The following is a 24,855-nucleotide window of genomic DNA, read 5'->3' as shown; positions in this document are numbered from 1 at the left end:
CTACTCCCTAATCAGTGTTTAAGATGGGCCGATAGTCTGTTCAGCTGGTTATGGAACCATAGGATTGGATGATGTTCATAATAGATATACATGTGTTTATCCTCCAGCTATACACAATTAGCCAAGATGGGGCTCTGTGTGTGTGGCAGTGTGATACAGACTTGGATGGTTTGAAGCCCATGCCTCCCAAAGACAGAGCTGAAGACAAGAATGAATCAGTGAAAGACTTGGGTGAAGAGTTTATCGACGAGCCCAAGGGTGAGGTGATTCGTGGAAAAGCCACTACAGATGAACAAGAAAGGAGAGAGAAAGTGAAATATACACGTGCTGCAAAGTAGGTGGTCTTTCAAAGCTAAGAGATTAACAAAAGGCGTAGTGGGAATTCATTACAATGAGTTTTGCTCACCTTACAGTAATATATTATGTCTTACTTGAAGCTATTGCATAATTCTATCCAACTTTCAGTCATTCAGCTCTGTTATAATTGCCCTCAGTAGAACACACAACTGTGTCATACCCTGAGCACGTGAATAGTGATTTATGAAATTGGTGAGTAATAAATGGACGATTCCCCTTCATCTGCCAAGGATTAAATCAATGTTTTCTTGTTTTATGGGGTCTGTCTATGGTGGTACAAAACTTCAAAATGGCCACGCGGGAGCGAAAAGCGGCAATTTTGATGTGCCACAGCCGGTGGCATGCTAATGAGGCACTGAATATACATTTAGGCACCTCATTAGTATTCTTTGAAAGGGCCATTAGCATGGTTGTTTCGAAGATTTCTCAGTGTAGATGTAGTCGTGATGACACAAAACATGTCAACATTAATTTCAAAATTAGTAGTTTCAAGCTAAACAGATAGGAAGTGTAATGATTTCCAGCGTACACGTTCTTGCAGTGGCACTGATAGGTGTTTAGTTTCTGGTACTGTGGAGCTATATGTTTGTGAGGAAAGGTAGGTTGACATTAAAGTACTGAATTTTGCTCTGTGACATCAGCATCTGTAAAAGATAGGTACTTGTAAGATAACTTCAGCTGTTCGGGTGACCTTTCTGAAGGAGTGCCACATTGTCAAATGACGCTTACTTTGTAGTATGAAACACAATCTGGAGTACATGTACTACAGGTGGAACTTCTTTAGTCTGGTACCCTGAGCACCTGACCAATGCCAAATGAGAAAATTGTCTGTAACATGGGAGGTCAGTATTGTCTAATAGCATCATCAACACTTCCACTGCTGAGTGGACTCTTAGAAGACATTTAGGGGTAAATTACGGCTAGATAACCACACCAAATACTGAGAGCCAGGACCGATGATGGCTGTAAACAAACTTGGAACCACAGGAAACTTGGCCAGACTTCTCATAAGTGGCAGTCTGGCTAATTAAAATCATGCTGGATTACGAATGTTGCCAGATGAGTCTGCTGGACTAGAGAGGTTCTCACTGTAGATTGTAAAGAAAACATTAAATGGAATATTTGCAGTTGTTAATGTTCAAACTTACATTTATTTGTCCCTGAGAATGCCATCAAATACAATACCGTAAGAGCTACAAAAATATAAATGTCAGTATCAAGAGTACTGTGTTTATTACTACAGTGCTTCAATTACTCATTTAGAATCTTCTTAAAGAACACAGGAATAACATTGAGAAACCACAGATATTGGCATTTGGTGTCCAAAGGAAAATACACAATTAAATTCCTCCGTTAAGCTTAAGCATTTTTCATTGTGCATAGTCATATATAGCTGTTAGTATAAAAGCTGTAAATTAGTGTCCATGGTGGGAGGAATGATTCAGCTAGTAAAATAGGCACTTGGAAAACTACAGTATTTTATTTTGATTGTTGTGGTACCACCTCCAAAATACTTGCCCTATGTTGAGTTGTCACTGCAGGAGTATATTTGTCATTCATCTTCATATTGATTTTGTGGTGTATTTTCTTTGGCATATATAGGTACTTTTTCAACAAAGAAGGAGATTTTAATAACCTGACAGCTGCAGCTTATCACAAGAAAACGCATCTTCTGGTCACTGGTTTTGCTTCTGGAATTTTTCACCTACATGAGCTTCCAGAGTTCAACCTCATCCATTCCTTAAGGTTAGTTTAAATGTACAACCCCTACAGCAGGACATTTTTGCCTAATACTGAAGGATGAATGTCATACATGAAAGTTTTGAACAGTCTAATGGAAATTGTAATTGACATTATAGTCCTAAAATGGAATTATAAATCCACACTAATTAAAGAGGAGCATTGATGGCTGAACTGTTAAATAAAACCATTTAATTCCACTATTAAAGAGAGGCATGATATGAACCAGGAACTGAGTTCTAATCCCAGTCCTGACAGACCTTGTTTATGGTTTTGGATAGGCCATTCAACTGTTGAGTCAGTTTCTCTTTGTATAAAATGAGAAGACTGCTTAATTGCTTACCCCCAAGGGTACTGATAAATAGCTATTGTAGAGTGTGTTCAAAACAAAAATATGATATACCAGATGAATATTTTTATATATTTTAATGGTTGCTATGTACCATAGTGTGTTACTCCTTTTAAGAAGGTTGTGTAAAGATTGACTGCATCATTTCCACTTATAACAAAATAGATTTTTCTATAATATGGCAAATCTTAATCTTGTACCTCAAAGTAGCTCTTTACTCAAGTTCCGAGTGGTTGGTTGGTTGGTTTTTTACAAAAATAACTTATGCATACTTTCTTTATCCCAGATTGTATTGTATTGTTGTTTCTTCTGTCCCACAAGAAATCTGAAAAGTATCTGAAAAAATTGCAGCTTCACAGCGAGTAGCTCTGGGCTATTTTTGATCAATAATAGTTTGTACAGTGGTTGGCATTCTTAAAGCTGACCAGGATTTAAACAATGTGGTATTGTTTTTTGTCTGGGGTGAAATACATTTTAGCACAGTTTTTAAAAAAAAATTTGTTGCAGATGACTTTAAATCCATGCTCATTAAAAATGTGGATGGGATTAAGGAGACTATTTGTTCAGTGGTAGGTCATTTTGTGTTCAAAAACACTTATGCGCCTATGTTTAAAATAATAATAAACATTTTTGCAGCATTTTACATCTTCAAAATATTTAGTCATTAACTGGCAAAGAGTTGGCAAAGTGAGAATAATACGCACTAACATTGAGAAGAAGGATATACTATGTGTTCCTGCTAGCCCAGTTCCTGGAATTATATTGCTCAAACTAGGGATACATGTTGCCGGGGGTGGTGGTGTCTGCAACCTTCGGCTCCGGAGCTGTGTGTAGCTCTTTAAGGACTTTATTGTGGCTCCTGATGCTATAATTACAAAGTTGAAAATAATCAGGAGGGTTTGTTGTTTTTTTTTAATAAGCTGTGAAAGTCTAAAATCCCAAAAATAAACAACTCATATATCTCTATAGCAAACGATATGTGATCTCAAAATGTTGAATAACTCCCCCCTACTGTCCTCCAGAGAGAGAGAGAGAGAGGTTTCAGGAGTGAAAGTCAGGAAGTGGTACAAATACCCACCAAAATCTGAGGAAATAGAGTATGTAAAAAGTTTGTGAACGTCCTGCAGTAAACCTGTATTGCATTACAAATCATTGTGTGTGCACTGTTCTTAAAACAGGGGATACCAAAAGCATGATGTGGCATTATTTATTAAGGACTGTCTCATAGTCACGTGCATTGCGGCTCTTCAGTTATTGAGTTTTTTACCAAATAGTTAAAAATGGCTCCTCTTGCTACTTTGCTTTGGTTGCGATGGCTGTCTGATAACATTGTTACCACAATGATGAACATGTGATAGGACACAGCTGGTTGTGTCATGTATATTGAGTGAGATCAGAGAATGCTTTTAGATCAGCTACTGCTTTCTTAATTTTTCGGATCACATTTACCACTAGTACAAGCAAATGCAACTACTGAGAATACAATGGAATTTGTTTTCTTGTGGTGGCAGGACCTGTGGCTCTCAAGATCAAAATATGTGATATATTTTCAGTTTAACATAGAATTAAATGTGGAACTCTCATTGCACCTTTTTCACTGCTCTAAAAGTGGCTCCATATGTCCTTGATGTAGAACTCCGGGCTGACCTAACTTATGCCAGTGCTGTGTAGACAGTATATTTTCCTGGTTGCCTTTACACTTATTAGAGGATATAATATATTCATTAGGTCTGATTTCGCAGGAATGTGAAAATCAAAGGACCTGTTTGAAAACAGCACCTGAAAACCCAATTTTTCAAAATAAATTGCTCATTTATTCTGTAACCTCAGCTTTATGTATGTCTTGTCATTTTTCACTTAGTATTTCAGACCAGAGGATTGCGACTGTTTCTATCAACTGCACTGGTGACTGGATTGCTTTTGGATGTTCAGGTTTGTAGAAAGGGTGCCTTTATAAGGAGATATGGTGCGGTTCTGCAGGTGTGAATTCTTCTTGATCCTGCTTTTCTCTCGCATTTTTAAGTTTTATGTGTTGTGTTGTGTCCCCATCACCATACTACCAGAGCTCATCACATACATTAATTATTTTGTCCTTATAAAGTTCCTCTGATGTGGGGAAGTATTATTTTGCAGATGAGAAAGCTGAAGCATGAAGGTTAAATAGTTTGCCCAAAATCTGTGCCAAGTCTTGGAATGAAACTTAAACCTCCTGATTCCCAATCCAGTAACTGACTCATAAGACCATCCGCTTTCTAAAGGGAGCACACCATGGCACCAGCCTGTTCATAGGTTATAGTTCACCTTCATTCTTGGTTCCCTCTCTTCCTGCGTGCGTCCATCTCCACCAATATAAAATATCTTTCTTCACTGTAATTTATGGCGGGATGGATGCACCAGTTAACCTTCTCCAACCCTGAACTGCAAGTCTAGTCCATAACCAACTGCTGTGCAAGCAGAGCCCCTTCACTGGTCTAAATGGATGTCTCTCTTTGTATCTCTCTCAAGCCCATGGAATTGAGTGAAAGCCATTTGGTACTCTGTGCAACAGGCACATCAGATTGGCTGCTGTGGGTGAACGTTAGGTCGCTAATTGATGTGGAGAGAGTTCTGATTAAGTAAAAATCATATAAAAAGAACAATTTCAGTCTTGTGCATGTTTTAGTCTTATTAATTTTTCTTGTGATTTTTAAAAATGTTTTTCCTCCATCTTTTATTTAAGCTGCTCAGCAGTACACATCTGTCATCTGCCAATGACAGTGGCAGTATTGGCTTGGCAGAGTAAGAAGATTGCTACATAAATCAGCAACCGTTGGTGTTTGCAGAAAGCCTATTGCTTTGATCTTGAAATAATCACACATTATGCATCCTTTTAGGGTGAATGTATAGGTAACACAGTTTAGCTGTAGGAACAAGATTTTTCATGAACAGGAAGGATGTTGTATATGAGTCTTGTATGAAGCTGGCATATGATGAACCCTGTCACTGAATCAGCATTTGTCATCTGTCCTCTGTTCCATTGTGTTTGTAGGTCTGGGTCAGCTGCTGGTGTGGGAATGGCAAAGTGAGTCTTATGTGCTGAAGCAGCAGGGCCACTTCAACAGTATGGTCTCATTGTCGTATTCTCCAGATGGGCAATACTTAGTTACTGGAGGTGATGATGGAAAAGTAAGTGTATCATAGTTATTTAAAAACTCTTGTCTCGCAAAAGTATAGTGAACAGTACAAGCCTGAATACACTGTAGAGAGCACTGTTACTGTGACTGACAAATAATTTTTCACCATTTTTAAAATCCTATCTTTTGGCCACATGACCTGTAAATGTGTTTTGGAAGGTAGAAAACAATTTACTTTCCCATAGCATCTACTTTCTGGTATATTAGCATAAGGATGTTCTTGAGGGCACTGCTGCTTACGTTGTTTAGAGTTTTTAGCAATTAAGCATTTGATTAGGAACAGTTGCAGGTACAATGCAGTGTAAACAAAGAAGTGGGTTGAAGTGTCCCTAATATATAGCCACATTAATACTCAAGTACAGATAATGGATTAATGATGTATAAGTGCAGACAACAAAATTCTGAAATCTCCACTAAGCCATTCTAAGAGTTGAGGTTTGCCAGCCTCAGAATAAATTAAAAATAATTTTATAAAAAGATGGGATTCCTAAACAATATTTTCTCAAATGAACCTCTGCAGATAGTTGCTGTTTTAAAAGCAAAATGAAAGTGCCTCATAGTTGAATTGATTGGTGAGGCCTGTATTTTCGATTTTGAAGGGGGTTATTTATCTTTTCTAGTTATGACTGAGACTGAGTTTATATCTGGAATATATACAGCGTCTTCTGCTCTGGTATTTGGGGATGGGAAATAAAATAGCCCCACAGCCAGCAATCAGATTTAGAACTGACTGGAAACAGGAATTCAACTTGTGTGGGAAATTCCAAACCTTCAAAAATGAAGGGGAGAAAAAAAATCTGAAACCTAAGACAACATCAGGTTTCCCCCAGAATGGGAATTCTGAAATTTTGTTTAGAAAAAAGTGAAAATGATAATTTGATTTGATTGTCTCAAACTCTCACACTGGGCTAACTCTCACCCTTTTGGGAAGCAGGAAATCATGGAGCTAGGAACAGTTTTTCAACAGAAAATTTAAATTTTTCTGCAAACCTAAAATCTATGGCAGAGTTTCTTCTTATGTAAAGTGAATTCTCTGGCAGACAGTCATTTTCAATGGAAGTTTCTAAACCAGCTCTAATGTGATTTTTCAACTTGTGTGTGTATTACTGAGATTTCACAAATAAGACTTGGTCCTGCGTTCCTCACTTCCAAACAGAGCTCCAGCTGACTGAATTGGGAGTACTGTCTGAGTGAGTAAGGCATGCAGAATTGGGCTTTCAGTTAAAAGAAACAATGAAGCTAGGCTGGAGCATTGGCATGTGAGTTTACAGGGCAGGCGTTTTTAAAAGCTTTTCTTACTTCTTGTACAGGTGAAAGTTTGGAACACTAGCAGCAGCTTTTGCTTTGTCACTTTTACGGAGCATACAAGCAGCATCTCTGCTGTAACTTTTACATCCACCGGTTATGTTGTCCTGAGTGCTTCCCTGGACGGAACAGTGCGGGCCTTTGATCTTCACAGGTAAAGCCTCTGTAAGCCTCTCTGCTTTACCCTGTTTTGTCTAGAACGTTACCAGGTTGTTTTCAGAAGGGCCGTAGTTTACTGAAATGTTGAGCATTTAGCTCCAGGGCTTGATTGAGGACTATGGCTGTGTCTACACTAGTAAGTTCTTTTGCAAAATCTGGCCCTTTTTCAAAAGAACATGTGGAGCGTTTACACACAAACTACGCTCTTTCGATTTGAAATCAAAAGAATGAGGCTCTTCTTCCGGAAGCTGTCTTCCGTTGCTGGATCAGGAAGAGCATTTTCTTTTGGGGGAAAAAAAGTGTGCATAGGTGCTCCGTGGGCCCTTTTTTCAAAAGAGCAGTCCTCGTGGTTGTGGATGTTTTGATCCCTGGCCTATTCTCTTGAAAGAGCAGGGACACATGGACACTATTGAAAGAGTGGATTGATCTTTCAAGTGTGTGGATGGGCCCTTTCGACAGCAGTTTTTTCGGAAGAGATCTTCCAAAAGAACTTCTTTTGAACAATCGATGTAGTGTAGATGTAGCCCATGACTTCATGTTTTTCAAATCTTGTGGTTTCATTCGTAATCTTTAAATCAGTGATGGGTGACCTTGGCCAGTGAGTGGACCTCATGATCGGCCCTCCTGCATCTCAGTGAGCTGCAAGATTGTAGTAGCCAGCATGGCTTCCCGGGCTAGGGTAGTTTTGTTAACTATGCCTGTGTACCTAGAATTTACAGGCTGTGCTGATTGCCACAGCTTTGATTTGATTGGATGTAGAGGGAGCACACAGCTTTCTCTCAGTGTTGTGCACCGTCAGTGTGCACCTTGCTTCACATGCCTTGGTTTATGTGCATGTCACTTCACTAATACTGGCAGGAAAAACTACGCAAATGGAAACGAGTGGAATCTGGTAACCTTGTGCATAATCAAAGGTGTACAAAGCATCTTGCAAGGCCACACATGCAACCCTGATGGGCCAACCTTTGATGTAAATATGTATTGCCAACCACTGTCCCAAGCAGTCAGAAAACTTTCTCTTTAAACATTAGTGGTTTTTTGTTGGTTTGAAGTGAGTTTATCAGAATTTGGCTAATAAATGAGTACAGCTGGTGTAAAGCAGTAGTACAAGGAGTCTGAACTGGCTGGCCAGCATGTCTGGTTGTTGATAGAGAGATGAAATAGGAATTGTTTTAGATCATCATTCTATATCCACAATGGATTATTTCTGACTTTTTTTAAAGCTTGATTAGTCTGTGTTTTTGCATCATCAGGTATGTTTGGATTGGAGGAAAATTATTATTTCCGTAGGCTACATCGACATCACAGCTAGGCTTCTCTCTGAAAGGTGGTAGCTAGGTTGATGGAAGAATTCTTCTGTTGTCCTTGCAGCATTTATTCCAGGATTAGGTCATCTTAACTACATTGCACAAGGCATGGCATTTCTCTCAGTTCTGAATGATGAAATTAAGCTGATCTAACTTTATAGTGTAGACCAGCCTTTAGTTACTCGTGCGCTATGTATAGAAATCCTCCAGGGCCAGGGAGATGGCAAGGATCACAGAGGGTGGATTTCCACTACACACTTATGGGCTGCTGCTCCTTTATTATTGTGCTTCAGAGCAACCCTTGTGTGCCTAAGAAACTTTGTCTGAGACTGGATCTAGGTGCAGTGATTTGATCACTATCAAAACAAAAAGCAGTCAAGTAGTCTATACAGTCCACAGTCTATACCCCAGGAACACCAGTCCTGGAACCTTTCCCTGCAACAAAGCCCGCTGCCAGCTTTGTCCACATATCTTCTCTGCTAATACCATCACTGGACCTAACCAGGTTACTCACAGAATCATGGGCACTTTCTCATGCTCCTGTACTATCATCATATATGCCATCATGTGCCAGCAATGCCCAGATGCTTTGTATATTGGACAGACTTCTAACGCCCTTAGACAAAGGGTCAATGGGCACAAAACAGACATCAAAACACTCCAGATCCACAAACCAGTTAGTCAACATTTTAATGGAATGGGGCATTCTGTCAATGACCTCAAGGTATGTGTGTTACTGAAGAGAAATGATCGCACCATTTTAGAAAGAAGTGGTCGAGCTGACTTTTATATTCAAATTCGGCACATTAACACATGATTTAAATCGTGATGGGAACTTTCTGAGTCACTATAGGGGCTCGTCTACATACTTGGCTCAGTCTAATTCTTGATCTTCCCCCCACCCCTCCACTCTCTGATTTGCTCACCTTGATTCTCTTTTTCTGATTTGTCCTCCTTGCTTACTGTTTTTGGTTCTCTGTGCCTTAAATATTGAGTCTGTTCTGGTCTGGCTATGGTCTGAAGAAGTGGGTCTGTCCCACGGAAGTTCACCTAATAAACTATTTTGCTAGTCTTTAAAGTGCTACTTGACTGCTTTTTGTTTTGATTTTGTTTTGTTTTTGATAGTGTATAGACTAGCACGACTTACTCTGTTACTATTCAACATGATTTGATCACTGCAATTGTTACCTAGAGGCTAACTTCAGTAAGAGATTCCATGATCTCTGGCTTCAAAAGTCATTTAATTGATTAACAACATGTATCTAAAAGAACATCTCCTCTTGCTCACTCAGTAAAAGAAACTAATAAATATGGGCATATCTGTTGCTGATCATTTGGTAGAAGGGGTGAGTATAGACACACATGAGCTAGACATATGTATATTAAAAAGGAAGAAGCATCTTCAAACAAAAATATTAGTATTTTTGGAGATTAAAAATAGCATCTTCACATATTGCCCAGCTTCTGCGATACAGAAGTCCCTGATTCATTTTCAAGCTTATTCATAGAAGCCAGTCATATGCAAAAATGTCATCTTTTAGATGTCTGGTTTAATTTTTGTATGTAGTAGCTTTGATAAATGTATTCCATATTTAAATTCTTACGCTTTTTGGGTTAAAGTCCTTTTAAAAAAATAGAACAAATACTTTCATTTTTGTAATACTATCTGAATGATTTTAATTGTTTAGACATATTTCAAATATACTGTTTTTTAAAATATTTGTACGTGGTTTACAACAGATACCGCAATTTCCGCACCTTCACTTCTCCACGACCAGCCCAGTTCTCATGCTTAGCAGTCGACTCCAGTGGTGAGATTGTATCAGCTGGATCCCAGGACTCGTTTGACATATTTGTCTGGTCAATGCAGAGTGGCAGACTGTTAGACGTAAGGAACTAATAATTGTCCTAGAACACTCATGTTTAACATAAGCAGTGACTGTGGTTATGTTAAATGCATGTTCTGGGTTAATTGGGTGTGTCTGAGGGTTATAATCTAGTGTTAACTGTGTTGTGTAGGAGCTGACTGTGTCTCTATGATCCCCCTTAGCACCGCTTCCCCCCCCCCCGGCAATCTATAAGGTGTTGTCTGGCTACAGGACCATACTATGTTCATGTCTGTGGGAAAAGAGTTTGGTTTTCAGCCCCACACCTGGATCCTGCCCCTCCTCCTGCAAGCCCTGCCATTCTTCCATCCAGTTGGGCTGAGCTTGCCTGCCCACACCTAGTGCACCTAGCATGAGTCTGCTAACCTGAGTTACTCTGCTTGATACTCCCGAGGGAATGCTTGTACTGAGAAAACAATATGCTCCTAAACATATGTAGCCAATGGAAATAATCAGTTTTTGCAATATATGTTGCACTGTTTTGTTTTAATTGTTCCATTTTTTTTTCTTTCTCCATTAGGTCCTATCAGGTCACGAAGGTCCCATCAGTAGTCTGTGTTTTAACCCAATGAAGAGTGTTTTAGCTAGCGCCTCTTGGGACAAAACAGTCAAACTCTGGGATATGTTTGATAGCTGGAGAATGAAGGAGACGCTGACAATAAACTCAGATGGTAGATTTCATTTCATTCCATTCCATCTAAACTCCCCTACAGTGGCAGTTATGAACAGACCGTGTTATCTCATCAAAAGTATATTGTAAATATTTGTAGCCTATGGGTTCAGTCATCAGTTAGTCTAAGAATTCTTTGTAATGCACACATGCAGAGTTCATGTCCCGAGCAGATTTCTTTGCTTCCCCATGGAAAAATGACTTTGACAGAGAAGCAAAGAGCAGTCACGTGCTTCTCCCCAGCACCAAGGAAATGTTTCATGAGCCTTCGAGCAGTTGGTGGAGATGCAGGAAGAGGGTGGGGCCTGGAAACATCGTGGCCAGTGCTAGGGCACGGGGTTAATTGGTGCAAACGATCTCCATCAGTCTGGATTACTCCATACCCAGCCCTCCTCTGCTGAGCCTCTTCTTCTTCTCTCAGAAACCTCCCATCAAGCCTCACCTCCCGTATCCTGCTCAGTCCCTCACTCTGAGATCCCACACAGCATCTGGCCCATGGCTCCCACCTTACCTGTGATTCAGTTGCTAGTCCCAGCTGTGATGGGGGAAAAGTGAACTTCCCTTGCATAAAATGGGCCAGGTCATACCCACCCCCAGAAACCTCCCCTGGCTCTGTACACCCACCTTCCCACTTCCTGTTCTTGTTGTTTCTCAGCTGCATGGGAGAGAGGTCGCTGTACAGGGACCTGTGCCCTGTACATCTGGACACTCTCATATCCATCCCTTCACCCAAACTACCCCTGCTGAGCACCCCACTCAGAACCCCATCCTGAGGCCCATCTCCTTGCACCTGGACCACCCCATGAGCCTCGCCTGCCATGCCCCATTTCTCTACACTCAGAGCCCTTGCTGATTGCCAGCCACTTCCATCTGAACACAGTGTTCCTTCTAATTTTTTTCATCTGTGGGTGGAATAAAATTTATTCGTGTGCACCAAGGCATGTGCATATGTGCACCACCAGTAGCAACACATGCTGTTGGCCGTGGACACTTGGTTAAACTGCACCTGAATCTCTCTTGGGTGGCTGCCCAAGCACTGCCTGCGACCCCCTGCAGAGTCAATTTGTTCCTCCCTCAAGCACATGTACATCCAAATCCCTGTCGCCACTGAGCGACTTATGCTCAGATCGTCTCGCACACAATTCTTTCATCCCACTCTCGGACGCTCAGCCCCCCCCCACCACTTGGATCCTGTTGGACTTGAGCCTACCTGGTCACACCTGATGTGCCTGGCATGGGTGCTAACCTGAGTTGCTTTGCCTGTTACCCCCTAAAAATGATGAATCCTGTGCTCGAAAAAATAAAAATTCTGCATACAGTATTCTAAAACTCTGTAGTTTCTATTTGTTGATCAATAAATGTGGGACGCGCCAGTATGGCAGTAGGGAGCATAGGCTCCCTACTGAAGGTGGGAGATTGGCCCTTCCCTTTTGCCATCCCCCCATGGGCACAGACCTTGGACAAGCAAAACCCTTGAGCTGGATCAGGATGGGGTGCAGCTTCACCTCCAGGTCTGTGTTCTCGTAGGTGGGAGGGGAAGGGGGCAGACTACAAGGCAATCTCCCATGTTCATACATCCAGTGGCCTCTGCTGACACGCTGGAGTCTCTGCATTTATTGATTGATACAAAAAAATTTGCAGAATTTTAAAATAGGTACAGGGTTTTTAATTTTTGGCACAGAATTCCTTCAGGGAAAGCGTTTTATTTGCCTGTTCTCTCAACCTGTGCTTTTCATAGCTGCTGTTTCACACTCTTTAGAAACAGTCAGTAGCTCAAATAGCTTTTGGTACTAGCTCCTGGGGTTTTAGTCACGTCAGTGTTGGCTTTTTTTTTTTTAAAAAGTTAATGTACTCTCTTACTCTAAATTTTACTTATTAGAGTCCAAAAGAAATATGTTAAAACTGGAGAACATTTTTATTCATCAACCACATTCTCTGCAGTTCTTGCTGTTGCTTTCCGCCCTGATGGCAATGAGCTTGCGGTTGCTGCCCTTGATGGACAGATAACTTTCTGGGATCATGAAAATGCGGTGCAGACTGGATCAATTGAAGGAAGGCATGACCTTCAGATGGGAAGGAAAGAGTTGGACAAAATAACAGCCAAACAAAGTGCTAAAGCAAAGTAAGTAAAATATTCAGGTAGCAATGGCAGGGGATTGACTGTGCTCGTTTGCTCCTGTGAATATTCTTCTTACCTCTATGTGAAGATTTCAGAATGTCTTGATTCTAGATTCAGTTTTAATAACTTGAATATCTTCTGAATCAATGTGCTGTCTCTGATTGCAGATATATTTTCCTGATACTTTCATCATAGGTCAGTGTCGTTTATATAGCAAATCCTGAGCAAATTCTTTCTCCTAACCCTGACTCATTTATATCATATTAAATTTGGCATGCCACGCTGTGCATCATTTAGCACTAACAAAGGCAGATACAATTATATTTCTGTAAGTAGCTGGTATATAGCAGGTAATTAATTTCAGAACATACAATAGGAGATCCTGCTGGCTTTATTTTTCAAACTGTGTAATTTTTAATGCATTAGTAGCAATCAGTTTGTGTTTAAAAAAAATCACGTAAACAGTAATGACATCTGGCATTGGAATGCCTCTGATAAGAAATCTTTTCTCTCATCCCTTCACACCCCCCCAGATATATAATTTTCAGTTATGCACTCCAGCCGGCTGCTCTCTTCAAAATAGAGCTCATCATTTAATACTTTTTTCCCCTATCATTTCTGAATCACCTGAATTCTTGTTAATACAAGTATGAAGACCATTGGGAAGAAAGCAAATTTTCTGTAGTAGATATTTGTCTTATCCATGACTTACTGCTCACTTATGTTGATGCACATCTATTCAGTAAGCATAGTTGCAATAGGGTGTGTTAGTGGTGGGGTGTTAAACTGGGGATTGTTTCTCAAACCCCAGCGAGATTGTGGGACTGCATAGTTAAAGATGAGGAAAGAAAGGTGAGCTTGATGTAAAAGCCAAGGAGAGTTTCTATGTTGTTGATATGACATGGCTGAATTACAAGTGGAGTGGTAATTACAGTATTTGACATTTTACATATTCAAAATTGCAAACATTAAATAATCCCCAAACACCCTGTGTAATAGGGAAGTACACCAACCAACAAATCTTTTGAATTCTGTAAAGTGATAATTCACAGAAAAGAATCTGATAAATATTCTGTTGTGGCAAACTTCTGTCCATTAGATGTATTCAGTTCGTGACTCCAGTAGATTAACCTAGAAGAGGTTTTCTTTAATTCATATAGCAACTTCCATTCATTGTTAGGACTCAAATTCCTGGGTTATTCTGGTCAATTTTGTAGGTCATAGGATTTTTAATAATCATGAAGTTCTTTATTGCAGCTATTTAAATCTGTCAGTGTATTGTCATTATAGGGGTCTGACCCAAAAAGGAATTGTGGGATGTCGGGAGGTTATTGTGCAGGCAAGGGTGGAGTTGGTGTATTCCTATTGTTGCTTCTTCATTACTGCTGGCGGTGGTGTTATCCTCAGAGCTGGGCAGTTTGAGAGCAGCAGCTGCTGGTGTGGTGCCCGATTCTGAAGACAGAGTCTCTGCCAGCAACAGTGCAGAAGTAAAGGTGGCGTGATACAGTATTGCCACCCTTCGTTCTGTGCTACTGCATGCAGAGCTGGGTCTTCATTCAGCAGTGCCCCCTCTCTGGTTGCCCAGCTCTGAACGCAGCAGAACAGAAGTAAGGGTGACATGATATGATATTGCTACCTGTACGTCTGCACTGCCTTCAGAACTGGGAGCCTGGCCAACAGCTGCTCCTTTCTGACCCCCCGACTCTGAAGGCAGTGTAGATTTAAGGACAGCAGTGTTGCAATCCCCTCTGCAACTCCTTTGGGTCAGGATCCCAGCTTGAGAAACGCTGATTTCCCTGTGAAATCTGGATACTATGAGGTAAAAGCACACAAAAGACCAGATTTCACAGTCTGTGATAATTTTCATGGCCATCGATTTCATAGGAGTCTATTCATTGTCTTTGTATTGTATTGGTGTTGGATGTTTGCTCAAAGCTTAGAAATAGCGGTGAAATTATGCACTGCATTTTTTTCCCCAGATCTTTTACCACTCTGTGTTATTCAGCTGATGGCCAGTCTATTCTGGCAGGTGGATTGTCAAAGTTTGTCTGTATTTATCATGTTAAGGAACAGATTCTTATGAAGAAATTTGAAATCTCATGTAATCTTTCCTTAGATGCAATGGAGGTAAGTGACTATCTCAGTTTTTGTTCAATTTTTTTAAGACTTTTTGGTCTTGGTACAGTGTCTGATAAGTAAGGTTTACATTATAAATGTTTTCGTTACGGATGAGGGAGTTGACTTTTGGGTAGGAGATCATTACATGTGAAATCACTAAAAGAGAATAAAATTGCATACCTGCTAGATTATAAGAAACACAAAAACAGCAAGACTGCTTGGTCTTGAAAGTACAGATTTTTTGACAATGAGTAATAGTAAAGTCAACTTGCAGTTAAATTGCATTTCAAGACTCTGTGCTTTTAAAATTACTGACAGTTTTGTACTGAATAGTTTTCTTTGTTGCAACATACTTGTGCCAAAGAATGGATGCATCATGGAGGGGAGATGGTACAAAAGTCAAAATTATGACTGTAATCTGACAGTATCACCAAGTGAAAGTTTAAAGTTAATTTAAAAGTAACTACTGAATTGCAATGTCTTCCCATCTTGCTAGCAGCTCTTAGAGCCTCATTTCTTATTCTCATTACCTTGAATTGCTATGGCTGCTTTCCAAGCAGGGCTGGCCTGGATTTTCTTTGGAAACCCATTCATGAACACTTCTAAATCAAGTAGAAGTTGTTGTAAGGCAACCCAAAGTGCACTCCCTGCCTCTCTCCCTCAGCAATGGATGACCACTGACCCCAGAGTACTGCAAACTTCAGTTTCTTCCAGGAATTGCAGGAGACACTTGGATGACAATACAGAGCATAACCATTAGGCAACCAGGCTAGCCCATTTCACGTTTGTGAATTACTGAGTTAAACCTGTTCAGACTCCCTCTATATATCAGTGGTCTCCACACTTCTTATACTGAGCTCCCCTCACTCCTGTTCATGCCACCCCCCGTGAATTATCAGCTAGCCATACTCTCTAAATGCCCCCTGTGAGGGTGCACCCCATAGTTTGGGGACCTCTGCTATGCATGTGTTCTGCAGATACAGACACACATGATGTTGGAGGGTAAAGTGTGGTTGCAAATGGAATATGAATATTTTTCAGGAGTACTTGGATCGTAGGAAAATGACTGAATTTGGCAGCATGGCGCTGATTGATGAAGGGGCTGGGGATGAGGATGGTGTTGCGATTGCTCTTCCAGGTGTAAAGAGAGGTAAGTTTAGTTGTTAAACCTGTAGTTAGTTACACTGCTTTTTGCCCTGGGCTCCAGTAGGTAAGAAACCTTGCACCTGGGTCAGCATGGGATGGAACAAGGTGATCTTAGACATGTCCCACCAGAATTGTTAATTAGTGTACATCTGTACAATGTGTTCAGTCAGTGGCATGTTACTGAATAGTTTTTCATGGAGGTACTGGAAAACAGATGTACTGTGGCCTAGCGGTAGCAGATAAGGCTGGGACTCAGACATGAGTTCAGTTCCTGGCTCTGCCGTTGACCTGCTTTATGACCTTGGGCAAGACATTTTTCTCTCTCTGTGTCTTCACCAACACCCTCTGTCTTGTAACTGGATGCTCTGTGCGGCAGGGAGCGTCTCTCTATGTGGAGCGTCCAGCACAACAGCACTCCCTTCTCATTTGAAGCCTCTGGAGGCTGTTGCAATACCGGATGACTGATTACATTTGAATTTGTGACGAACATCATGTTTGAATTTTAGTGCATGAAATCAGATAACAATGAAAATATCAAGTATCAGAGGTAGCTGAGTTAGCCTGTGTCTTTAAAAACAACAAAAAGTCCTGTGGCTCCTTAATAGACTAAAAGATATTTTGGAGCATAAGCTTTTGTGGGCAAAGACCCACTTCATCAAATGCATGACAAAGTTATCAGTTGTTTAGGAGCTGAAAGGAAATGTAATTCCTCAGGACTTTTTAAGCAATCTGTCAGTATCTGTCACCTTATCAATATCTGAATAGTAACAGAGAGAAAGCTGTGCTAGTCTATATACTATCAAAACAAAAAAGCAGTCAAGTAGCAGTTTAAAGACTAACAAAATAACTTATTAGTTGAGCTTTCGTGTGGGTCTGTCCCATGAAAGCTCACCAAATAAATTATTTTGTTAATCTTTAAAGTGCTACTTGACTGCTTTTTAGTTTTGATCTTATCAATATCTGTCATGCTTTCCATACCACCACTTCTGAACTGACAGGTGAGTTGTCATGCCATGGTTCAGCACTTCTTTGTCAGACTTGTGTCAGCTGATTTGGTGATGGTAACTCTAAGGTTGAAGGTTTGTATCCACAGGGTGACTATTTAGTTGGCTGTATTGATAACATGCTTCTCATTTCTTGTTTCAGGTGACATGAGTTCTCGGCACTTTAAACCAGAGATAAGAGTGACATGCCTCCGTTTCTCTCCTACTGGTGGGTTTTGACAGTAAATGTATTTTATCAGTATTGTTGAGCCCACACTCTTCCCACAAACTACAGAAGGACTGAAGAGTGGGAAAGAAAACTGGTTGATAGATGGCAGCCTCTAATTTCTATGTCATTAGTTCATTGGCACGTGATGGCTCTCCAGAGGCTTATGGGAAATGTGTTGGTGGCTTCAGTCCAGTCACAGAACACACCTAGCAGAAACCACAGTTCTTAATAGTTTTCCCCCTTATTGACCTCCTCTGCAGAGGAGCTGGTTTCTTGTCCTTAGACGTGATCTCTCTGGAACATATTAGTGTTGTTCATTGGGCTTATTGTTGCATATATTATTCCTGTGTTGTGGATAACCACAAGATTTAAATTCATGGTACTGTCAAGCTGGTACCTTTCACAGACAGTCTTGATTAATAAAACCGTGTAGACAGTTGAGAGACCACCTCTTCCAGCATGACTTTAAGCAAACTGAGCCATCTTCATGTTCATCACTTGGCTCTGTAGAAAGAAAAACAAGTGTTGTGTTTAAACATCAACTGCTACTTCTCTTTTAGGCCGAAGCTGGGCAGCGACCACCACAGAAGGCCTTCTCATCTACTCACTAGACTGTGGACTGATCTTTGATCCATTTGAGCTAGATATTGACATTACACCTAGCAGTGTGCACAAAGTGCTGAGTCAGAAGGAGTACACCATGGCGATCGTCATGGCTTTCCGACTGAATGAGAAGAAATTAATCCAGGAGGTCATAGAGACTATACCATATAAGGAAGGTAAGCTGGGTGCCACTAATGTTTAATTGACTTGATTTAAGATCCAGATCCTTTGAGATAAGTCTCAAACTTTTATTACAAAACGTTTTATAATACAGGAAGCCTATTGTATGTTTATGGAAGGTTGTGTTAATTCAGGACAGTAATCCTTTCTACCTCAGTATTAATAGGTCTAAAGAGGAATGCGGAGAGAGTCTTGTTGCTGAAAGTAAGACTGCAAGTCGAGAAATATGGTTTCTGTTTCCTCTCTGCCACTCTTGTTTTTAACCTTGCACAAGTCACTTAAACTCCTCTCCATTGCTCAGATTTATGTTCGTAAAATGGAGATGTTTACCTCACAGAGCTTACGTGTAGTTTAATTCAGGTACAACAAAGTACTTTAAGATGTTTGAATAGAAATGGCTGTCAGTCGTTGGTTTTTCTTATTGCGTATAATTTATAAAAAGGCACATTTACCATTTACTATATATTTCAATGCATATGTACTGCCAATTAATAATCACCTATTTGGGCCCATAATTTTCCTGGCCTGAAGAGTTTAAAATGTAATATCACACAAGATAGGAACAGGAGTCTGAACATGATCAAATAAAAACATTATAAAGGAAATAGATCTGATGTTCTCAGATTTTTACCTAGGGATTAACATGGAGCAAGGAAGGAAGAAGAATTAGCGGGCAGGAGCAGAAGTCAGTGGTTGAAAGATGCAGAGAATGGATGCTGGCCCTCCAGGAAAAGTGACACTGTTCTAGGTGTGGGTTGGGGTAGAAAAAGGCTTAAAGGCAAGAATTGGAGGAAGGGACAAGAGTGAGCAGGGTGTGGCTTTGGGATGGATAGTAATAGTAAATGCACACAGCAGGCAGAGCCTTGAAGCTGATGCTGAGGAGTTGAAATTTCAGGTAGAAGGATGCATGGAAACGGACTCAAGGAGGCAGGTACTGGTGGTGAAAGAGGAAGGCTGCTGAATAGAAGGGAGAGCCAGAAAATCTAAGTGTGAGAGAGCCATGCCATGAATCAGGCTTTTGGCAATAGAGACTAAGAGGAATGTGAGATGGTTTTAGAATTGTTGTAATTATGCCATGGGACTCATTGTGATGAGGTATCAGAGACTCCCAAGGAGGAGGTTCAAAATCGATTAGACAGTTATAAAGATAAGAACATTCAGTTACATTAGATTGGACTTTTATTTGGAAGGTTATGATTTTGGCATTAATCTTTTCTTTATTAAAAGTTATGGACAAGAGGCATACAGTAAATACTAAACCATGGACATGTACTCAAGCAGTCAAGTAATGAAGTCCGAGTCCTGTTGCATGTGGCTGAAGCCAAAGAACTCGCAGACATCTCAAACTCTCACCTCCACGGCAGAATTGTGGCCTTAGTTATAAAATCCTCATGTTTCCGGTCATTGTCATCTATTATCAAACAGAAGTTACTAAGAAACTTGGGCAGGTTATTCTAATTACCTTCCTCTGAAACATGCTGCCTTGGCCATGGTTGGAAACAGGAATATTAAATGATGTGGAGCACTGGTACAGCAGTTGCTATAAAGTGAGAAGCGGCAAACTTTTGGCAGAGCCTGGATGTGCAGAGAGAGGGGAAGAGTGGAGTGAAGGTTAAGGTAGGAGATGATTTAATAGAAAAAAATGTTATGGAAGACTCTATTTTAGTGGCAGATAGGAGGCTCTTGATTTTAAGTGCTGTGGAGGTTGAAAGATTGAAGGTGGACTAAGGTACTTTCTGAAGGGCAGGTGAGTGATGATCGTAATACTGGTGGATTACCCTCCTGTCAGGTGGTGTGGAGCAGCAGAACTGGGATAGTGTCTGAAAAGGTGTCTCTTCAGTTTTCCTTCTTTTTTCTCCCACCCTATTTTTCCATTTAAAGCTTAATTTGGTTTTTGTTTTGTTTTGTTTAACAGTTGATGTGGTCTGTTCATCGCTCCCAGAGCTGTATGTGGAAAAGGTTCTGGAGTTTGTAGCCTCTGCGTTAGAGAAATCTCATCACTTGGAATTCTATCTTACTTGGGCTCAACGCTTGCTGATGCTTCATGGACAGAAGTTAAAAACAAGGTAAATACATTTGAAAATCAAAACACAGAAAATTAGATATTCTAAGTGAAAGTTAAATGTATTTGTGAGACAATGAAGAGGACACTAACACCTATCTTTGAGGTTCTATATTGAAACATGCAGCCTATTTAAAGTTACTTGATTATTATTACTTCTCACTGGTCCAGATGTGTTGAATTTTGAGTACTTGGGAGACACAGCAAAGTTCCTGCAGTAAAGTTGCAGTATAGTTCCTGCAGTATAATTAAAACTGCAGCTAATCAAGTTAAACTTTTTAATTGCACAGTTAAGGAATTCTTTAAATCACTTGATAGCCCTAATTTTTTGGAAGGCAGTATAGTGATTGATGTATTCTGCATTAGTAGTTGGTTCCTTCCTGGCAATTAGCTAAGATGTGAGTTTTACAATATCCCAGCTTTCTTTTAGAGTTTTTGCACATTTTGAATGAGGTCATTGAGCAAACTAAAAATCTGACAGCTCTTCCCAACTGCTATTTGGGAAGTCACCAGAAGAAGCAGTAATTAGGAAGTCCTTGCCTCGCTGCTGTGGGTTGAAGAATGAGTAGTCAGTCACACATTATGCTGTCATGTAATGAATCTGAAATAGTAAGGGAGACTGATTTTTCTTTTATTACAAAGTAGAAGTAGACAATTTGTAAAGTCCAAATTCCTGCCGTACTTTGCTGGAATTTATCTTTGAATGACCATCGTCATTATATCAAACAGAACCAGGTCTGAAAAGTTGGTATTTGACCTCAGACTGGAATGTTTTCTGGAGCTGACTTCTGTGTTGGTTATGTGGGGAGAGAGAAGCATTTGACCAGCTCATTTTGAAGCAACATGAGTGATAAATTGCATACATACGTTGTACTGAGCTAAAATTGTATACAGGTTTATTGTACTCCACCTTAAACTACTTTTCATAGCTAGCTAGCTGTATACTCTGTATACAGGTGGACAGAGCACAAAGTTACAGGGTCACTTGCTTTTATACAGTGGTATTTTAGATTTAGAACATTGACATGTAAAAATGAGAACAATATAACCATCTTTAAAAATTGGAAGAATAACTTTGAAAAGGGGTTCTAGAGCTCCATGTTAACTGCATGCTTGCTCTTTTACAGGTCAGGGAAGCTGCTGCCCATAATTCAGTTCCTTCAGAAGAGCATCCAGCGTCACTTTGAAGATGTGTCTAAGCTGTACGTATTGCTGTCTTTTAAATCTTTCTAAATTTAAGCCATAATTTTGTACAAAAGCTTAAGACGACTGATTACTGGAAGGGAGAAATTTGTGTCATGTACACAGATGAAGCAGAACCTACCCTCTAACGTTTTTTGACATTTTACCTTTTTTTTTCTTCTTTTTGTGGCTTCTTTTTATAGCTGTGAATGGAATCGCTATAACATTAAATATGCTTTAGCCATTTCAAAACAACGGGGCATGAAACGCCCTGCAGAAACATCAGCGAGTGAAGAGGAGTTGGAGGAATCAAACAGTGATTATCTTATGGAAGAGGCAACCATGCATTCATAAAGACAACTTTCTCTTACCTTCCCCATATATATATATATAAGATTTACAGAAGCAGTCATTTGTGCCAGTGGTATTCACTGAGATTAAGTGGCCCTCATAGTGGCTTATTTTATAAATGCTGTGATATATATAGTCTTCTTGTAACCTGCAAAGGTACAGAAGCTAATTCAGTTCAGGATAGCTGAAGTGAGGTCCACAAAGTCCCTAAAACATGGCCTCCTCTCCCTGTAGGACTAGGGGAGTAAGAGCAAAGCTGATCGTCTAGATTTGTATCTGAACTCAAACTAGAAGATAATTATATTCATCTGTTAAGATAGAATTGCAAGTAAAATATGGTTTCATGTGTTTATTTTTGATAATGTATATAAATATACAGGAATTTTAGGCATTGCATGCCACCTCCCTGAAGCCTTTGCTGTCACAATATCTTTGTGCCGTGGATTAAATTTTTTCTTTTATTCATTTGTGTGTGTCATTTTTCATTATTTTTAAATATTATCCTAGCGGGAGTTAATAAACTAGTCGTTATAGTACGTATTTGCCAAACTCTAAAATTATCCAACTTTAATGTGAATATTACAAAAACATATTTGGGATAAATGTCATACCATAATGTGAACAAATATATGAGCAAAGATTCTTTTGTGGTACAGCATTTCCAAGGAATTAGTTAATGATTAAAGGTATTGTAGTAAAGATTTATGTCCAGAAATTCACAGCAAAATTGTACCAGAACGAGCAGGGTTAATTAGGATGTCAGATTTTGCAGGTTTGCTTTGAGTCAACACAAGCACCAGTTGGGGCTTTCGAAGTCCTAGGGGTCATTTTGAAAGGCCCCCGGCTACACAGGCAGCATCTTATCAGCATCTTTTGAACTCCCTCATTAACATACCCCTTCCGAAAGGCGGAGGTTCGTGTAGACACACCCTTTGGGATTTGGGATCTTTGGGATTCCAAGAGGACTATTTCACAGATTATGTTTGAATTCAGTCACAAGATCTATTGAGTTCTGTTATGGTGGGTTTGCTTTTCTCTCATGACACTTGTCAAAATGTTATTGGAAACTGTTACAGAGAAAGCGTGCATGAAACAAGTTTAGCTATGTAAAAATAATTTTGTATGACTCCACTGTCTAAAATATTGTATTATGTTTATCAAAATAAATATACCGTGTAAAACTGGTTTTCCATGCTTATTGCAAATGAGTGCTTCCTTCCACTATCACCCTGGGGGTGTTTTACATTCTTTCTACATGATGGCTTATCAATGTTTAGCATCCATTATGTTTTCTGTTGCTGCTTTTATTGTTTTTGTTTTTTTAGTCTCCATGTCTTGCCTGTGTTTCAGGATGTCAAGATAAAAGGTGTTGAGTGAAAGAACTGAAGACATACTCTGTGGTGGCAATCTAAAGTTTCTTTCTTGCTTTCTTTCTCAAATGCTGATTTTAGCAGCATCTCTCACTGGTGTTGAGAATAGGCTGTGTAGAAGACAAACCAAATAAATGAAGGAAGAAAACATGAGGAGTGCTGAAAGGATTATAGGTTGATAGGGACTTCTAAAATCATTAAATGAATGATTGAGAACGAAGTTCAACAGGGTGTGTCAGCCTATGTAACCATAAGTTGATACGGCTACACTTATCCCTTGTTAAATGAGGACTCAACTTACGAGTACTCGCTAAAATGAGGGACATCTATACTTAACCTTTGTTCACTAGATGAGTGAACTCCTGGTAATACAAGCCTACCTCCATCCCTGTGGTGCCAACCCACTGCAGCCTGACACCCTACCAGCCCCACACTCTATGCAAACTTCTTTATTGATGGGCTTATTTCATTTTGTGTATATTATTTTCTTAATCCTGTAAAAACAGATTTAAGATAAATGCATATGTGCTTAAATGTAAATACAATGTTTAATTTACAACGGACTGCAGTTACTTTAGTTAAAGTGGTGCAACTTGTGAAATTTTCCTATTTTCCTCTTCTGGTCACTTTTGTGAAGTGCTTTGAAACTCCTGATGACAAGTGCTATGGAAGACATTTACTCTTCTAAGCTGGTAGGTTGAACTTCGAGGAGCAGGGATTGAGGGGAAAAGAGTTTGCAGGGTTCTGGCAGTATCTCTGTGGAGTTTCCTCACTCTGCCTAAGAAACAAATATCCACAAAATATTTTAAGGGACTTTTTCCCCAAAATTTACAGACCACGTGTTGGTTTCAGAGGGCAAAAAAGGATCTTTTGTACAAGAAGAACCACAATGAGGTTCAGCCAATGTTTTCACGTTTTTATCTTCAACTACGGGGCAAGAACGTGCACAGCAGCTCTTTAAGTACATGAGTTCAGGAGCTGAGGCTGTAAGGAAAACAGCAAATGATGAAATCTAGCACCACAAACTAGCTTAAACGTGAATCCTGTTGAAATGTGCATTGGTTGTGGACATCTTAAGGGGAGCGGGGGAGGGGCTGCTGTGGCTGAGTGCTTAGCACTAAGTTGCAATGTGAATGGTTATTAAAATTTACTATAGTTTATACAGCAGGCTTTGCAAAGGCAGGTGTTGGCGGTCAGTCTCTGACCCGCCCAACATTGCTCAGCTGTAACTTAACCATCTCAGCTGTTCGCAGCACAGCACTCCCTCCTCCGAAGGAGCGGCTCTGCCACACGAAAGCTCATGGCCCAATAACTTCTTTCGTTAGTCTGCAAAGTGTTACCCGGCTGCTGGTTTGTCTTGGGCTATGTCTACACGTGAAGCCTACATCGAAGTAGCCTATTTTGATGTGGCGACATCGAAATAGGCTATTTCGATGAATAACGTCTACACGTTCTCCAGGGCTGGCAACGTTGACGTTCACCTTCGACGTTGGGCAGCACCACATCGAAATAGGCGCTGCGAGGGGACGTCTACACGCCAAAGTAGCACACATCGAAATAAGGGTG

General features: G+C 40.1%; 1 protein-coding gene across 1 annotated transcript in view; it reads left to right on the top strand.

Moving 5' to 3' along the window:
- The window catches only part of PWP2 (PWP2 small subunit processome component), a 29,125-nt gene extending 6,030 nt beyond the window's left edge, over positions 1 to 23,095 (top strand). The window contains exons 7-21 of the mRNA XM_074983405.1: positions 108 to 334; positions 1,960 to 2,103; positions 4,308 to 4,378; positions 5,475 to 5,611; positions 6,930 to 7,078; positions 10,131 to 10,278; positions 10,797 to 10,947; positions 12,888 to 13,068; positions 15,045 to 15,192; positions 16,225 to 16,333; positions 17,476 to 17,541; positions 18,102 to 18,320; positions 20,240 to 20,390; positions 21,514 to 21,588; positions 21,772 to 23,095. Coding sequence (XP_074839506.1) covers positions 108 to 334; positions 1,960 to 2,103; positions 4,308 to 4,378; positions 5,475 to 5,611; positions 6,930 to 7,078; positions 10,131 to 10,278; positions 10,797 to 10,947; positions 12,888 to 13,068; positions 15,045 to 15,192; positions 16,225 to 16,333; positions 17,476 to 17,541; positions 18,102 to 18,320; positions 20,240 to 20,390; positions 21,514 to 21,588; positions 21,772 to 21,922 — 2,127 coding nt within the window. The 3' untranslated portion in view covers positions 21,923 to 23,095. The remainder of the gene's footprint in view (positions 1 to 107; positions 335 to 1,959; positions 2,104 to 4,307; positions 4,379 to 5,474; positions 5,612 to 6,929; positions 7,079 to 10,130; positions 10,279 to 10,796; positions 10,948 to 12,887; positions 13,069 to 15,044; positions 15,193 to 16,224; positions 16,334 to 17,475; positions 17,542 to 18,101; positions 18,321 to 20,239; positions 20,391 to 21,513; positions 21,589 to 21,771) is intronic.
- The last annotated feature ends 1,760 nt before the right edge of the window (positions 23,096 to 24,855 follow it).

Source organism: Carettochelys insculpta, chromosome 1 (genome assembly GCF_033958435.1).
Source record: "Carettochelys insculpta isolate YL-2023 chromosome 1, ASM3395843v1, whole genome shotgun sequence".
NCBI classification, from domain to species: domain Eukaryota; kingdom Metazoa; phylum Chordata; order Testudines; family Carettochelyidae; genus Carettochelys; species Carettochelys insculpta.
The sequence above is the reverse complement of the archived record's forward strand: the minus strand, read 5'-3'. Positions and strand labels throughout refer to the sequence as shown.